We start from the raw sequence: 18,403 nt of genomic DNA, 5'->3' as shown, positions 1-18,403 counted from the left end.
CTTAATGCCATTTCTGTATCACTGTCCAAGAGCAGAGAGCAGATCCCGTGCTGTTTGCTCTCTGGTTGGATGTGCACCACCAGCAGGAACCTCTGCCAAGGAGAGGATCCAGGAGCTTTGCCGTGTTGTGACTAATTGAGCCAAGCCAAGGTACAGTGGGTTTTCACAGGAATCAGGAGTCCCTGTGCCCAGCTGTGAAGTATCCTGCCTGTTTAACAGCATCCACCAACACATCCCAGGGGGGTTCAGCATTTAAGAGCTCCAAGAAGTGCTGGAGGTATTTCTCCTGCCAACAAGCGCAAGCAATATGCTCCTCATTAAGGCTGTCATAGTACAAACACACACCTTCTCGCTTCACTTCTCCATCCTCCTCACCACCCTGCTTGAGGCACGTTTCTTGCCGTTCCCAGTTTGACATCCCAGCAACAAAAACACAACAGACCTCTCTAATAAAACGTATAGTCTGCTTCAGGTTGAGTTTTATGGGTTTTCTTCATGTGGTTAAAGAAAATACAAAAGGATAAATCCTGTCACATGAAAAAAAAAGCAGGTAATGATGTTACAGACTACATTGTTGAAATTCTTCTCACTCACTCATCAAAAGCCACACAATAACTTAGAGCTGAGCAGGGATCAGGAACAGAAAGGCTGCAGCCCCTTGCTCTGCCAGTGCCTTGCTGCAGCTTCCACCTCCATGAGCACCTGAGATGCTGCCTTGACTGCTGCTTTTTAAATGCAGATGTACTTTCAGATGCAAAACCCCTCTTTTTTTGGTCCATTTCCACCTTCTGTTCCCCCTGTACATGTGACTTTTGCCTCAAATTTTTTACACAGATTTCCATCCTGGGCTTTAAGGGGCACATGTATATCCAAACTGATAATCTCTGATGTCGTGCATACACATACAATGGATGTGGATCTTACTGACAACTGTAACCTGAGCTCAGCCAGCCGGACTGAGCAGTGAAACCACAGTGCTGGAGATTTGCCAGAGCCATTCACATTGATCCACCTGAGGGACACCCACAACCCTTGCCCCGAGGCAAGTCTGCATTTAAATCAGTTCTTTGTCACCCTCCAACACCCCACACAGGTGCCCGGATGAAAAGGTAGCTTTCAAGAAACTATTCAGACAATGCCTAAATCTCTCTTTCCAAGAAGTCAGCAGCTATTCTCATTCCTCCAGGGTTTGCTGTCTCCCTTCCCTGGAATTAGCAGTCAGGTGTTGAACTCATCATCACCCACCACAAAGGCCCCACCAGGGATTGCAGAGGCAGATTAGGAAGCACCATGACCCCAAGGAAGAGCCTCGTGACAGGATGCACTGTAGCAGGTCACAGTCTTGCATGATTTTCCTCTCTACTCCCCCTAAATACCACCAACCTGCCAGAGATGCCTGTACATTTCCACAGGAAAAAGAAGTTTGCTAGTGAGTTAAAACTTATAACATTAAAAAAACAACAGCAGAGGAGCAAAAGCAGCAGTTGTTGTCCTATCCAGGTACAGTAAGGCTCTTTCTTTAAACTGCTGTGTGATGCCAAAATTACAGCCCCAAAGTATGTATTTCCTGGGTCAGAATATAGCAAATTTCATTCCTATTATAATTACCCTTTACTATGCCAAGATCAAACTGCTGATATATTCCAATGGCAAAGAATTCAGCCCTGAAGTAATGGGGACTTTTCTGCGAACGAGGGAAAGCCCACGTTTTTAAAACACAACAATCATCAGATGTAGTCCCTACATCTGATCACAGCACTGTTCACCTTCAGAGGATGGAAACATTCAAGTGTTTAAATAACAAGAAAACTTTTGAGCCACTGCACATCAGGTAGGTACCACGTTTTAACTCCACTGGAGATGATACACTGAAGAAATCCAAAGCAGGTAAGAAACATGGCCTTCCTCCACAGATAAGCAACATCATGGTTTTGTACTGTTAGATGTTCTAAAGGGAGTCAGTACTGTCTACTCTGTTATCAACTGTTTGGCATTAATTTGCTGTTCAGATGTGACAAGCTACAGCCTAAACTCTAGACAATACACAGCATTTCAGATCACTTTGTGCTATTTTTGGACAAAACAAGACTGTACCTTGCAGATGTTTTTAATCAAACCCTCTGCACTGATGCAAGACCCAAAGGATCACTGTGGAAGAGGTCACAAGCAGAGGTTCAGCAGCAGGATAACACAAACACTACCTGCAAAGTCACCTCTTAAATTTGTTCTGTGCCAAACATGGTGTGCAATTCAATGAGTGAAATACCAAACGCTTGTGCTCAGCTTCACTAGAAGGAGGCTTTCTATTAGAAAGCCAAGTACCTTCATCCTCCTGAAATTCTCACCATACAGCAAATAATGAAACATATCAAGGAAAGAAATCTTACATTTTGAAGAGATTTTATTATGGTACATAATACTGCTAGTCATCAACTGTCTGTCACCAATATTCCTACATTTAAAATAACCACATCATTAAAAAGTAGACAAAATAGCCTTTATCCAATAACCACTCTTGGCTCTGTCATTGGAAGCTGCTGTTCAATCCATTAATCTTGCTGGAAGAAGTGGCATAAAGCAGAAAGCCCACAGACACACACACTAGGCTGACAGCCACAGGCTGCACCTTTCCTGCAGCACTGGACATCTCTGAATAACAATCAGAGCAGCACCATCCCCTCCAGCACTGCTGGAGGCACAGCTGCAGACACTCCACGTGCCCCAGCAGCGTGACCAGGGATGTGACCATCTTGGCAGAGCCACAGCAAGACCAAACTGCACACTAAGGGGCAGAGATATATCTACTGTTACAGACATTTTCAGCTTCATATACCCAAAGAGCTATCTGTCCAGAGACCGAGCACGGATCTGCAGCCACTGTAAATCTGCTCACTTCCAACTCAGACCTGCTTTGGAAAGCCATTGTGGAAATACTGGCCAAGAAAGCCCTATTACAGTTGATTCCTGACTTTATAAACAAGACATTATTCAGTGAAGCAAAGGACAGAACATGCTTTTGGAGAAAGGCTGGGGCAGCAAAAAAGATTGTGTACAAGGACAGAGAAAAGCCAGAAGGAAGCCACTGACTCCTGAGAATAAGGGAGGAAGATCCTGCCAAGCCTGTTTCAGGCACGAACTGGACAGAATCAAAGCCAGGGAAGAAAAGGAGGCGGCCACATCCAAAAGATAATTAACCAATACAGCATAAACAATGACACTAATGGCTTTTTCCTCTGAGTGTGAGTGTGCAGCAGATATCTGCCCAGCACCCTGCAGCAGGAGCATGGATATCTCCTGAGCAGATCTCACCCCACTGGAACTGCCAGGTAAGTCACACCCGGAACATGAGCCAGCCCAAACATCAGTGCCAGGGGCAGAAGGCAGCAACAACTCTGCCCCATAAGCTTCCAGTGCTCTCTTCAAACCTCCTCATTCCCAGGGCAGCAACTCTTGTGCTTCTCCCTGCAGCCCATCTACACCCAGGATTACAAACAAGCTGCTCACAATACCTACTTCTTATTAGTTAGAACTGAAAGCTTGGTGAGGGTCAGTCCGTCTTCCCCACGACCAACTTTTATTCCTTAAAACTCAATGACAATTATTTTTCCCTAACAGGATAAAGAGATAACAAGGAGTTCACCTAATTCCTATGGGCTACCAACCCACTCTGAGATATGGCTGAACTGGCTGAAGATCAACAGCTTTTTGTACCAGGAAAAAAAATAAAATTAACAAAACAAACTTGAGAAAGAGATGACATCTGAAAGCACCTGAATAGCCTGGGCCAAATGGTCTGCTGGAGAGGGAATTTTTATGAGGGTATGGAGTGACAAGGGGCAATGCTCTTAATCTGAAATAAGGTATGTTTAGATTGGATGTGAGGAAAAAATTCTTTACTGTGAGGGTGGGGAGGCACTGGCACAGGCTGCCCAGAGAAGCTGTGGCTGCCCCATCCCTGCAAGTGTTCAAGGCCAGCCTGAATGGAGCTTGGAGCAACTTGATCTAATGGAAGGAGTCCCTGCCCATGGCAGGAGCATTGGAACTAGATTGTCTTTACGGTCCCTCCCAATCCAAACCATTCCATGATTCTATAACGAAGTTATCCACTAACACAACAAACCACATGGTTGGTGTCACAGGTGCACAATGCCCAGGACATGCCACTCCCAATTCCTGCCATTTCACCATCACACAACAGGTTATTCACCCTCTTCCCTCGCAAAGGAGGGGCAGCAACTGGGGCAAATTCTCCCTATTAAAAGTACTCCTAGAACTAGCCTGAGAGGGCATTGCTAAAGCTGCCTCAAAAATTTTCATGAGATGCTGTTTCCTTCCAGCTAAAGCTCAACCTCATTGAGTTAACTTACAGTTCAAGACAAAGCAGAGCAGTTGCAACCTCAGCCCTCTGAGCTCAGAATTATCCTTCTGTCCACGCAGCTCCTATCACAGGGGAGCCCAGATCCTTTAACTCTGATCATAGAAATGAAGCAGCAATGGCTTCAGTTCCCATACAGTGTCTGCTGCTGACAGTCAGAGACAGTTAAAAGGTCAGCTCTTACCTCTGTACTGCTCTTAACGAAGGGAGGGTAGAAAGATATCTGAGTGATCCACGGTTCATTACTTCACTCAGCTCCAACACTCACACACTGAGAAATGAATGGACACAGACAGAAGGAAAGAAAATAGCAATTCAGAAATAATCTTTGCTTGTGAATGTTGCGTGGAAAGGTAAGAAGGAGATGATGAGACTAAGAACAACACCGAAGCAAAGTTCAGAAGTGAAATTAGTAACTGCTTGTGATGGAAGCCAAAATTTAATCCTCATTAACAAATACTCATGTTTTAAATATTTTTTGGAATTACAACCACATCAGTTGGAAAAAAAGCCAAAAAAAAAGGAAAGAAAAATTATATCTACTTGATATCTTAAAGAGTATTTTAAGCCAAGCAAAACGGTCACTAAAGTTTTCTCCACACAAAGTATCACTACCACGCACATGAGTAAAAGCATCTACAGAGGCAGACTGAGATGCTGACCCCGCACTTGCCGTGACAAAACTTACAGGAATCAATCTGCACTGAGAAAGCCGTAAGCCCAGCTGGAGTTCAGGCGGTCAAAAACACCACCCAAACAAACCACAACACCTACACGGCTATCTGCTGAAACCAGAGTAATAATCACACCGGCACTTGATGTCAAGCTTCAAGTCAAACAGAGCAGTTGGAGAAGCCTATTGGAGATTCCCAGACAGCCTGTGCTGCTGGGGACCTGCTCTTTGCCCCAGCTACTCCTGTCTTCCTTCAGCTTCAGCACTGCAGCAAAAAGCAAACTGGTATCTGACCTACACTCATGCCTGAAAAAGTACACTACCTCTTATCTTGGGAGCATTATCATTCAGAAGTGTTAAATACTCACTAATTAAATATTCACAAGCAAAAAATACAGCAGAGATTATGATGCAGGTCAAACTTCTGTTATCAACAGTGCTTGTGGGTATTTGTTGTCTTTGGCTAGTTTTTAGTACCCTTTTCCAGGGCTCATACGTACATATGAACTACCCTGAAAGGTTAAAACCAAGAGAGCAAATTGCACTACTTTGGGTAATTACTACATCCTGAAGCATTTCGATCAAGGTCAGGAGTTATCCACACACAAATTTTAAATAAAGAATGCATTGATAAGAGAACACTATGTCTTAGTCACCAAGATAACTGATTACAGCAACGCTGTTTCACTTAAACGAGATAGTTTTCCTTATGGATTGGATGGAAGAGCAGTGCAGTAGAAAGCTTTGGCACTTCAGCATCCCAATAACCAGAAATGCACCTGACAGCAAGGTTTGAGGGAGGCAGGAGGAGGAAGTGGGAGAGAAGGGATAGGATCTCACCCAGATCCCTGGTGCAGAGAAATGCACAGACATGCAAACACACAGATGATTACAAACCACTCCCAGGAGCCTGAAGCAGAGGACAGACTCTTCTTCCTTATCTGCACACATTTTAAATGGTAAACCACATTCTCTTTAAATCTAGCTCCTTTAATCAGCTCTAGTTGTTTCAGCAAAAGAGGAACTGTTGGCATCACCAGAACTTTACAAACTCTCACAAACAAATACCCACAAATATCTTTTTATGTCAGAGAACTAGCAAAAACCCCCAAACTGAAACCAGGTCATCAGATCTGTCCCTTTTTCAGCCTTAGTTTTGTGCTACTCTATATATTATCAAACAAATTGTCTGTTTGCAGGACATCTGATAAATACAGCATTAATTTTTCAGAAATGAAGTTTCTAAATCCATGAAATGAAAAACAGATTCAACCTGTGCAAAATGCAACTTGGCTATTTTAATTTATATATGTAAACTGTATCCTGTACAGCTCAAGCTGTAACCACAATGAACCAGGACTAGAGAACAACATGCACACAGAGTGTATTAGAACCTCAGCAGATAAAATGTGGGAATTTGGGTTGAATTCAGTGACATTAACTGGCTTGTTGCTTGTTTTAGTTTAGTTGTTATTTGGGGTTTTTTAGTTCCATGCGCTTCTTTAAAAACAACAAACATTTAAGGAGGGTTTGCAAATTTCACCTTCTGCAGAAATTTTTATTTACTCACAGGAGAGGGACAATCCCACTTCGTTGGTCCAAATGCAAAGATGCCACTTACACAAAACCATAACAACCTCCTCAGAAGAAGGTGGCATTCAGCATGCAAGTCCCCCTACCCAACTGAACCATTCTTCTGAAATAAATAAAAATTCCATTCATACAAAATTCATTTTTAATTTGCACTTGAAACTTCCAACTGCTTTTGCTGAATCCCCACTAAAAATGAAATCACAATTTTTGAACACTAGCAGTGCAGTAAACTTATCTCGTGCTTATTTATTTCCTGATAACCACACTCAGAGCCATGACCAGAGGAAGGTTCATGCTTCAGGCATCAGGTCCTACAAACTTATGCTTCAGAAAGGCTTCCAAACCTTTCTGTGGTGAACCCAGCTTCCTAAACATTGTGAGCATGCTGTGAGAAGACAGCCAACTAGAATCAAGACAAATCTGACTCGTCTTTCTGCTGTTATTTAGAAATCTGCGGGCAGTCACCACATTAGCCAGAACAGTAGGAAGTCTGAACAGGTGCTTGGGAAAACCAAACAACTAAGTAACATCAGGGCAAGGGGAGGAACTATTAAAAGTGTGATAACCAGCAAGCTCCTCCTCACCCTTCTCTGTTAGGCAACAGCAGGGATCTATCTTTCCACCAACAGTGGGCGAGAAAGTCATGAACACACTCCTCCAAAACAAGAGGAATATGGAAGCTTCCAGCAGGGCTGAGGGTGAGAGCCTTGCTGCACGCTCAAGCACCGGAGGCCCTGCAGGAGCTGAAAAAGGAAACTGGAAGTTTCCAGTGTGCTGAGATACTACTGTGTAGGAAATTTGCTGTTCACTTTTTCCTAAAAGATACCAAACCAAAGGGCACCCCGTCCTTTGGCCAGGGTGCAACACTTTAGATTGCTCTATCCAACTCAACGTTTCTGGTGTGTCACACGTAAAAGTCAAACTCTGCATGTCTGAAAACGCAAGAGGAGTCCCCAGTGCATTAGTTCTGATGACTGTCTCAAAACTGAAACAAGTTACACTGCTATTTTATGATATTACTATACATATATTTTACTAAAAAATTTTTTTTCCTGAAGAGCCCAGCAGTGGGATGTGCCACCTCCAGCAGCACTCGCAGCACATGTAACCCACAGAACAAGCTCCCTATTGAGAACTCACAGAAAGCTTTACCTGGCAACCCTACCTATCCCAGTGCTTCACCCCCCGAGGAGCAGGGAGGGATGGAGAAGCACAGGAGGAAACCTCCACAACTGGAGATGTGCTGCCTGTGATTCAGCCACCAACAGCACTCCTGAACTGCTCCCTTCCCCAATGCCAGGCACGTGGTGCCCCTTCCACCTGCAGCCTTGCTGCCTCATTCAGAGCCCTGGCAGCACCTCAGCTCCAAAAAAGTCACAGACAGATGCTGCCAGCTGCTGGAAAAGCCATTCACCTGGGAATCGTGTAGCTCTCTCACTGCCGAGGCTACAGCTAGTCCAAGCGACAAGGTGGGACAACTCGGTCCAACCCTTCTGCTTGAGCTGTGCTAGAGACAGGAGTGAAGGTGATCAGCAAGGGCCAGCCTATCCTTTGAGGGAAAGGAATTTTACACTTTTTCCCCAACTTTTTTTTTGCCATTTTTCCAAAGACCTGTGTGAGATAAATCTTGATGCAATCTTAATGATAACCACAGAGAGTAAGCAACTTTAACAAGTGCTCTTCCATCCTTCCACAGAGGCAAAGCACACTGCTGAAATTCCTCCTGGCTTCATCAATACTTTTGGACACACGAGAGATGGATGCACACCAAGGCCATCTTTATCTCTGTCACATATTTAATCATCGCTGCAAAGCTACTGTGAGCAGCCACATTGGAACCAGATTTCCAATTTAACAAGAACAGAGAACTTCAGCTGGCCTCTGCCAGGAGCATCAGCCTCTGCTCCAACACACAGTAGCCTCTTCCCCTTTCCTGGGCACTGGGGTCAGGAGCACCGGCTCAGATCAGCCAAAGCAACACCTGTGCTCCTACCCAGGACTGAACCACTGCGACTCTGAACTCTTCAACTCCCAGCCTGTCTCTGCACAGCACTACAGCTCTGCAAAGCTCTGCAGCAACGCCAAACTTACTCGTGCTACCATTCTGCTCCCTTGCTGCAACTACTGCTGGAAGGAGAGGGACCCGCTCCTGAGGGGGCCCAAACACACCTATGCCCTGCCGGTGTCCTCAGTAACACTTTTGCTACAACCCCATTCCTGTCCCACTGGCAAACACTGCCAGCTCAGCAAGGAGACGCCTCTAATCCCCAAGCATAGCTGTGAGGACTATCCCTGAGCACCTCTAAGCCTAAAAAGCACTGGATATGCCACCTGCATCTGCCCCTGCCCCACCAGGGGCCCCAAACCATGAGTATCTCTTGGCAGCCCTACCCAGAGCAGTGGCACAGCAATGCTGGTGACCAGTGACAGCCCTGTCCTAAGGCACCAGAAAGCCCTGCACCGGGGTTTGATGTCTCCAGACCACACAGTTTCCAACACCAGATGGATCTTAAACAGTAACACCCCACCTTTGCAAAAGTAACATTTGAACTTCCAGTAACTATTTCAGCAAAGTGCAACTTTTCCCAAGCATTCCTGTACCGGACAGGAGAGTCAGGCAGGGGACACACCCGCCTGCTCCACCACAAATGCAACATTACCTTGGAATCGACACAAAATTCCAGCCCGTGAGACACTGTTGCAAGGTGTTCTGTACATCAGCAGTCTGCAAACTCAGTCACGGGAAAACATTGATGCCACAAAACTGTATGCAAGCAAGGCTATTACAGATAAGTAAAATTCAGTAGACAAGAATCTGTACCTGGGAAGAGTTTAAGGGTCTGAAAATCAATAAAGGTTGAAAACTGCTGCTCTAATTCAAAACAGACTCTCTTACAGACCTTTTCCACCCATTAACTTGGAAATCCTGGCAATGCCTTAGCCACCATAAAGGATTTAACTCCCATTTTACTGAGTGAAGACTGCATTGCACAGCACAGATAGCTCCATACAGACAGAATAAAACATATGTCACAGGTTTTTTTTGTATTAGAAGTGGCATTCACATGAATTTTGTTGTTTTTTCAACTCCCAGGACAAGCCCCTGCCTGCTAGGATTTCTTCCTTCTGGTGTTTCTATTCCCTGTGCCTTTCTTAACATCAGGGCAAATAACTGAGAGACAAAATTACTATATACAAGAAGCTGCTAGTCACAAGCAGGAAAAACAGAGGCATAGTCTAAGCAACTACACTGAAAGTTAATCGTCACCCGTAACACTGATTTTTGAGTTGTGAATGTGTTTTAAAGAAATACTGTCTTGATTATAACTTAAAATATACCACTTTTCTTCTTGGGGGTCAAGTAGCTTGTTAATCACATCCAGAGTTCACATCTCTTAAATGAGCAACAGATTTGTTCAGTTAACACAGGGAAATTAAAGAAAGACTTAATTGTTGTACATCACGCAGTTTAACCCCACTTCTGGGAAGGCAGTGCAATGAGGTGCAGTGAGAAGCTGCTACACTGCAAGAGGCAATCAACAAATCCATGACTACATGCAGAATATGCTGCTCTGAAGTCAAAGGTTACTGCTACAGCATCAAAATGAGCCACTACCATTGATTTTAGCAAGGCCTCAGAAGAAGCTGTAACAGCAAAACTAGAATCCCTGTACCCTCAGCAACCTAATATTTGCTAGGAAAGAAAAAAAATCAAGTTGTGAGAGATATACTTTTCAAAAAAAAAAAAAAAAAAAATCCCCTGCATGTAAATACAGAGGCAGTTAGCAGAGGTAGCAGAGCCTGGAGGCAGCATCTAATGTAAATAACCATCTGTAAAAGCCCATTTTGTTGCTACTATTGCCATTTTTTTCCTGTAACAGTTGCAGGTGATGTACTAATATGCTACACTGTACAGAGCTGTATCGAGCCACGATGCTGAATAGCTGAGTGAAGTCTACACTCCTCTGGCAACAATCTTCAGCAGACTTGAAGTATTTATGACTGAGGACAGTACATTAACCAGGACACTAATTGAACAACGCCTCTCTTGCACAAGTTTTAAAAATAAGTTTTAAATATAGAAAGCAGAAATTACATAGAGGTTTCTGCCATTACGTTCAGCAGAACCTCACTTTCAAAACCGTCCTATCTGCAAGAAAATATCTCTGGTTTTGCTATTTGCACACAGACATGTTCAGCTGCAGAATTCGAAGCGCGGAGGCCACTGATCATTGTAATTTCACACCGCACCCCAGGTAGCCCGAATATCTGTATTTTCTAAAGAAATACACACACAAACAGATACTTAGCACCTAATCAGTAATAGGAGATTAGAGAACAAATACAATGAAACAACAGAGTAAGAGCAATCACAGCCAAATGCTAGCATAAATGCTTCCAGGATCCAGCCTGCTGTGCAGGAGAGCTCTGGATCCTACAGACTGTTCAAAACCCTGCTGTCACTCAGAGCAAGGCTGCTCTCACACCCTCACACACAGCACGTCCTGCTGTGACAGCTCCTAACACCCACCCACTCACACCTCCACCACCATCAAGAGGTGATGCTGCTTTCACGATATGATGGTGCTGCAAGGTCATTAAGGACCTCAAAAATTTACAGTCAAGCAGTAACACAGCCCAGGACAGGGCCCCCCACCGGGGAAATACCCATTCTTCCTTTATGGGTAAGCTGAGAGATAAATGAGACAAGAATGCCCTTCAGTGGGTGCCATCAGACTGCATGGCCAGGCAAGATCCAGTTACGTGCTTTTTTCTGAAAAGTAATACCATCTACTAAACAGTGGAAATCTTAGTGGCAAAGGGGGATGTATGCAAGACCAGAAGCACAGGCACTGTAGAACACAGAGCCCGTTCTCTCCAGGTGCACACAGCAGGAGACGATGCCTGCAGGAAGCACCGACGGCCAAACGGAATTCATCTCCCCACCAGGAATATGTCAACTGACCAAGGAAATTTAGTTCCCTGCTCAAACAAACCACTGCTATGCCTATTGTATCTCATGGATATAATGTTACCAGTAGTTAGTTATACCTCGAATCAACAGTCTGTAGTAGGAGATTCTTTCAGAAATGTTTACAGGAGTAGCGAGGATCACGTGGTGTTGGTTCCTTCAGTTTATTTTTAGCAGAGAGAGAAATGGCACCAGACACGTCAGTTAATAAACCAAGCACCAGAGGAACTCTCACACACCGTCAAACACTTTCAACGAGAGTACTCTCCCACAGCTGCAGATTAGAACAGAACTCAACTTCATGACGGATTAATTCTAGGCTTAAAGAGAGGAGTCTGCTGGCCTTTAGTACTTTTAACATTCTGCAAATGGTGTGATTCTGGTAACACAAAAACATTCCAGGAGCCCTACACACATGTCCCACTCACTCCTCACACCCAGCTACTGGAAGCAGCCACCCTTAGGGATGAAAGATCTGGCTCTGGATTTCCCTATACCTCACCTTCTTCACTGCCATCACCCAAACATCACGCATTTCCTAAAAGGAAACAATACAAGGAGAATCAAAAGTAACACTGAACCTGATGCGAGCTCTGCACATTCTGCAGCCTGAAACCATCAGAGTCCCGTGGAAAAAGCAGCTCATGAATGCAAAATCTGCACAACACCCATCAGGAGGGGCACAGATGTACCCGAATCCAAGAACTCTCTGCTTCCGAGTTCTCAACACTGCAAATCAAACGACATAAACACACTTTGTGGGTAGCAACTAAAACCCAGCAAGTGAAAGTGAAGTAATAAGGCATCAAAAATTACATTAAAGGAACAAAATTTCAGCACGAGAGTCCGGCCAGAAACAAGTCCACCTGCTCCAATTCCTCAGCACCTGAGTGCAAGCCAGACCTATGGCACTCAGACTTCCTGTGGCTGCATCCATCCTTCCCAGCACTGGAGTCCGAGCCCACTTCTCCTTCCAACTCCACATAACACAGTTCAGAACCTCTGCAACTTGCAAAGACCAGGAGAGCACTACAAACAAGCTCTTATCAAGACGGGAAAGAACAGAGATATTCAAGGACAACCACCTATTTAAATTTATATGTTCCTAACCCAACATGAGCACAAGGCAGCAAGCCAGCAGCTGCCAGCCATCACTGCTTCACCACCTCTGGAAAAGAAACAAGACCCAAGAACAAGTGCTATCATTTCCTTCTTCACAATACATCTGTCAGGAGCTGCTGGGAACTTCAGATACACTTAAGGGAAGATTAAGTTGACACTTAAAATAGCTTGGCTTCAGAATATGCACATCCCTCTTTACAATTGAATGGTACCTGAGCAACCTCTGTCCTGTTTGGGGCAGTTTGGGAGCAGCAGACTGCCAGGGCTATTAACAAATCCCCATGCAAAACAATACCTGCCACCACCCCTCCTGCCCAGAGGCATTACTTTGCATCCCACTAAAGACTGAACCAAATTGTGGTCCTTGTGCTGGAAGCGCTCTTGATACTTCGGAAATCAGCCTTTTCAAAACAAGATCTAGTGAAAAATTCAAATCTTGCAAGGGGCAGACAGAGAGACTGGAGATACACATACACTTCCCTCTTAGCAAAACAGGAAGTTTGAGCAGCAGTGGCACATTCAGAGCCATGAGCTTCAAAAATGAAAGCTCTGAGACAGTCTCGCTGTAAGGTAGAGGAGCCCCATTACCAGGTAGCATAAAGGTGATACCTGAAAGACTAGCCCAGCTATGACAAGCCTAAAAATAGCTGTGCAGAACTCCCAGGGATTTGTGGTAGTTGTTTTGGGGTGGGTTTTTGTTTCAAGTTTTAGCAGGCTCTCAAAAAAAGGTTGATTCCAGTTAACCAAACGCAAATGAGACAGGAATTAAATGTCTACATGAATATATGACCTGAGGAGCAAGCCTGGTTATTTCTAACTACTACATCACATTCAACAATTAAAAGATTTTAATTGTCTCACTGGTAACTTGGCACAGAGGAAAATCTCTGTCTCTTCCCATTCCGCAGGCAGCAGGGCTAAAATGAAGGACCACTCTGATTAACAAGCACTTACCAAAGAAAGAATGTAAAACTTGAGGAAAGAAGGACCCTGGGTTGCCTAAAAAATGCTTTTCTTCTTTGTACATTTTTTTTCCTCAAAGCAGTTATGCTTTTAAGTCACCAGAACAATCCAGTAAGGCTAACTACAGCAGGAAGGCAGTTTTACTGAAAACTCAAGCCTCGCTACATATTCAAATAACAGGCTCCATCACTAAGGCAGTTTTATCACCATACCAGCTGCACTTCTGTGGCCACCAATAGCTGAGGCAAGTGTTGTGAAAGTACCTCTGCGAGCTTCTGTTTACAAAGTGAGACCCTCCCACAACCGCATCACCGAGCACATGTCTGTGAGAGATCCCCGCTTTGCTCTGCAAAACAAAGCTGAGGATATGCACAAACCTCAGACCCATAGCAGCCTCTCACCACCAAAGACTACAAGACTGTGGGATTCTTCCCAAGGAGCGCTCAAGAGTATCCATGAGCTACAACTCTGCCACAGAAAAATGAAGCTGCCAGCAGCATCTTCTTAGAATCACCACTTCCCTGGGCACTCTGTGACAAGCGCTTCCCCATCTCCCATAGTGCACAGGAACGCCGCATGTTCCTAAAAGAATAGAGTCCTGATCCCCAAGTGCTGCACGCTGCAGCAGGATCTGCCCGGCATCTGTGGCTCTACTGAAATTAAAGAGAGCAAGATGGTTTCGATATCACTGCTGTCAAATGAGCTAATCTTCAAACCTCGCATCAATATGTAAAACCCAGAGTATCCTCCATCAAGGAACCTTAAAGCTTACAGAAACATATTTTAAGAAATATGTAAAAAAAAAAAACCCACCTGAAAATCTGCAAGAAATATACATACATAGCTGAAAATCAATTAAAAAAAAAAAACTGCTGAGAAACATCCCTTGTGCTTGGGTTCAAAAGAAAATTACTCAAAAAAAAAGTTAAATGCATCTACCTCTTTTCAGAACTCTTGAAGTGCGATCAGTTTCCCTTCTTATTGAATATGTAATAAAAAAACTAAAGGAACTTATGAGTGTAGAGAGAAATTAGAAAGAAAAAAAAGTCAGCCTGAATAGGAGGCAACGCTTGTTGCCTGTGAGGTCTGTCAGGCCATGACACGGCCTCTCCCCGGCCACCGCCAAGGTCTCAGCTCGGGAACATCAAGCCGGGCCAGACAAAGAGCTTCTGACAGCGTTACAGCCGGAGCGGGCAGGAGAGAGGAAAGCTCTGCTCCTCATCTCCACTGCAGTCAAAAACAACCCTGTAACAAGGAAAAAAACTCCACCGAACTCCACAGCGAGTTCCCGGGCGGAGGAGATGGTGCCTCTTATTGCTGATGGGAGAAAAAGCGGTGGGGGGAGCGCGGGCGGCCGCGCCGGGACACAGGTGCGCGGTGACAGCCCGGCAGAGTCCCCTCGCTCGGTAAGATGGCTCCCGCCCTCGGGGTGCCGGGGCGAGGGAGGGAGTGCGGCCGGCCTGGCCCCGCCGCACCGCAAAATGGCAGCGGCCGCGGCCCCCCCGCCCGCGCCCCGACGGTGCTTACGAGCTGCAGGACGGCCGAGGACTCCGGCTTCTCCTCGGGGCCGCCGTCCGACACCGGCTCGCCCGGCTGCAGGCGGCTGTCGGGGCCCCGCTGCGTCGCGGGGCGGCCGCGGCTCCGCGAGCCGGGCTCTGCCGCCTCCTCCTCCTCCTCGTCGTCGTCCTCCTCCTCTTCCTCGTAGTCGTCGTCGTCGTCGTCGTCGTCGTCCTCCTCCTCCTCCTCCTCCGGCGTCTCGGCGCCCTCCTCCTCCTCCTCCTCCTCCGGCGCCTCCTCTCCGCCGTCCCGCAGGAGCAGGGGGAAGGCCCGGGCCCCGCGGGGCGCCTCGGCCGCCGGGTCCTGCGGCGCGGGCAGGCGGGGGGGCGGCGAGCCGGGGTCGGGCAGGGCTTCAGCGCCGTCGGCCGCGCCGCCGAGGTACTCGGCGTTGATCATGGAGGCCAAGTCCTGCAGCCGGCGCAGCGGGATGTAGCAGGACGACGGGTCCTGGCCGTAGCCGGGCTTGGCGGCCGCCAGCTGCATGGCGGGCGGCTCGGGGCCGCGGGCCTCGCCGAAGGGGCCGCCCTTGGGCTCGGCGGCCGCCAGCGAGGTGCCGAAAGGGACGAGGCAGCTGCGGCGGCTCACTTCGCAGGCCTGCTCCATGCCGGGCGGAGGGCATCCACCTGCGGGCACAGCACAATGGGGTCAGCCCGGCCCGCACCGCAAAATGGCAGCCGCGCCCGGGGGCCGCGCTCCGCTCCGCCGGCCCCGCTCCGCCACCGCCGCGCTACAGGCCCCAAGGCCGCGGCCCGGCCGCCCCGACTTGGCTCGGCACCGGGGCCGGTGGCCCTGCCGGGAGCTGACGCGGGGCCGCCGCTCACCTGCGGGTGCCGCGGGCGGCTCGGCGCCTGCCCCCGGAGCGGGGCGATGGGGAGACGCGCCGACCCGGCCCGGCCAGGCCCCGCCGCCGCCGCTCCGCCGCCTCCCTCCTCCTCCCTCCCCCGCATGCGCGCGCCCGACGCCGACGCCGCCATCCCGCGCGGGCTCGCGCGCGCGCCCCCACCCTGCGCGCCCCCGGTGTTGGGGTTCGGCGGCCGCGGCCAATCAGCGCGCGCGCCCGCGCGGGCCTGGCTCCTCACCCCCCCTCCCGCCCCGCGCGCGCGGCCCCCCCCTCGACGGGCGCCCCCCCACCCACCACGGGGGGGGAGGTGGGGAGGGGGCGCTCAGTGCTGCCCCCCCCCGGCGCGCCCCGGCCCGGCCTGTCCCGCTCCCCTCATCCCCCCACCCGGCACCGCCGCCTCGGGCCCGCCGCCCGCACCTCCATCGCAGGCGGCGGCGGGGGGCACCGGGCGGCACGGGACGGGGTGGCCCCGCAGTGTCTCGCCCGCCGCTTCCCACCCCCCTCACCCCCCGCCAGGCAGGCCGCGGGCCTGCGAGCGGCGGCGGAGCGCAGGCCAACAAAATGGAGTCGGCCAGGCCCTGCGCCCCGCCGGGGCACCCGGGCTGCGGAGGCCCCCGCGCCCCGCTCGGCCCCGTTCCCGGCCCCGATGCCCAAGGGCAGTCAGCGGGACGCGAGGCGCGGGTCGCCGCCCGCCTCCGCCGGGCTCGGGTTACCCTCTGCCATTGTCCGCCGCGCCCCGCGGGCCGGCCCGGCGCCCCCGCCGCGCTCCCCCTCCGCCCTCCCGCGCACCGGCGGGCCGGGCTGTCGCCCTCCGCGGGGCTGCCGTGCCGAGCCGTATGAGCCGTGCCGAGCCTCGCCCGCCTGGGAGAGGCGCCGGGTGCCCGCGGCCTGGCTTGTCCTCGCCGGGCTCCGCCGCTCCCGGACAGCCGCGCTCCCGCCCGCCCTCCCACCGCCGAGCGGCGCGCACCGGCCCCGCGCCCGCCTGCTCCGGCAGGACGGGCCGCCACCGCCGCCCCCCGCAACCGGCCCAGCTCGCGGCCCCGCGGCGAGCGGCGGCTCCGTCGCTACCTCCGATGCGGGCCGGGGTCTCCGCCGCCAGGCGCGCGGGTCCGGGCGCCGCGCCGCGCCGCCGCCGCACCGGCACGGCTGGGCAGACAACGGGGCGGGGGGCAGCCGGGGCAGCGCGGGGATGTGGCACCGGGGCGGTGCTGCCCGGGCCGCGCGGGGGGCAGGGCTGGGCTGCCGCCCCCCGGGGTGCCGCCGCAGGGCTCGGCGGGGGTCGGCGCGGCGCTGCCCGGTCGGACCTACGCCCCCCGCTGCCCTTTGTTTTCCCCCCGGCCCGGCCGTGCGGGAGCCCCTGGCCGTACTGGCGCCGCGCTCCCCCCGCCGGGCTGGGCCCCCGAGCAGCCGCTCTACACACCCAGACAGGCAGCGCCCACTGCCCAGCCCTTGCTGCCCCGCGGGCGCAGCTTTCCCCCGCTGAAACGCCGTCCTCGATTGGCTTCAGCATGGCACTTTGGCAGAGCAGTGAGGTCTTGCCTCTTCCCTGCCTGTGCACCTTGGTAGCCCTGCGAGGACTCCAGAGCCCCTTTGGCCTTGCCCAAGCACTCCCTCTGCCATGTCTGTGCCTGGCGATGCAGCAACTCTTTTTCCCAGAACCTGCCCCTGAAGGGCCACACCAAGGTCCCTGACCCATTGTCATTTCACTGGTGTGCTGCTACTGTGGAGAGATTGCCGTGTTCAGCTGACATCACTCCAGCACATGCACAGAGGGTGGGGTAACTTGGCAGGAAGTTTTGCTTGTGACATGTTTGTACCTCTGAGGTTCCAGCCTGGTGCTCGGTGTGTAGCACCTGACCTGCCATGGGCCTGGTGACCATGTGCTGTGTTGACACGTAGGAGCTGGGACCATGCTGTGCCCAGTGCTGCATGGACTCAGCACTGATTCCCAGTGTCCACGTGGTTCTCCCTGCCCACGCAGGGCTGGGGCACCACCCAGCATGGCTTGGGTCCCTCTGTTTACACCTGAACAGGGAAATACCTCCAGCACAGTCCATCTTTCCCCGATGGACTCCAGCAGCAGCAGACACACCCTGGCACACCGGGGCGAGGGCCCAGCAGCCAATTTTCCTCCTTTCTCTTTGGAGCAACCTGCCATGCACGTTTCTGCCACGTTCCCAAAATAAAGGTAGTGGTTTATTTATATACCCCCGGGGGCAGGCAGGGCCCTGTGCAGGGCAGAATCACCTGATATCTCCCCAGAGCTTGGCGCCTGAGACTCAGTGAGAGAAGACTGGCCTAGGGGGG

General features: G+C 50.2%; 1 protein-coding gene across 1 annotated transcript in view; it reads right to left on the bottom strand.

Moving 5' to 3' along the window:
• The window catches only part of NSD1 (nuclear receptor binding SET domain protein 1), a 59,916-nt gene extending 43,378 nt beyond the window's left edge, over positions 1 to 16,538 (bottom strand). Inside the window, exons 1-2 of the mRNA XM_027896413.1 lie at positions 16,514 to 16,538; positions 15,226 to 15,878 (exon numbers count right to left, since the gene is read on the bottom strand). Of these exons, the coding sequence (XP_027752214.1) occupies positions 15,226 to 15,858 (633 nt within the window). The 5' untranslated portion in view covers positions 15,859 to 15,878; positions 16,514 to 16,538. The remainder of the gene's footprint in view (positions 1 to 15,225; positions 15,879 to 16,513) is intronic.
• Positions 16,539 to 18,403: the final 1,865 nt, after the last annotated feature.

The sequence above is a fragment of the Empidonax traillii genome, unplaced genomic scaffold, assembly GCF_003031625.1.
Source record: "Empidonax traillii isolate 1590-97213 ecotype Southwest subspecies unplaced genomic scaffold, ASM303162v1 scaffold495:size1017845, whole genome shotgun sequence".
NCBI classification, from domain to species: Eukaryota; Metazoa; Chordata; class Aves; order Passeriformes; family Tyrannidae; genus Empidonax; species Empidonax traillii.
Note: the sequence above shows the minus strand (reverse complement) of the source record. Positions and strands in the feature narration are given on the sequence as shown.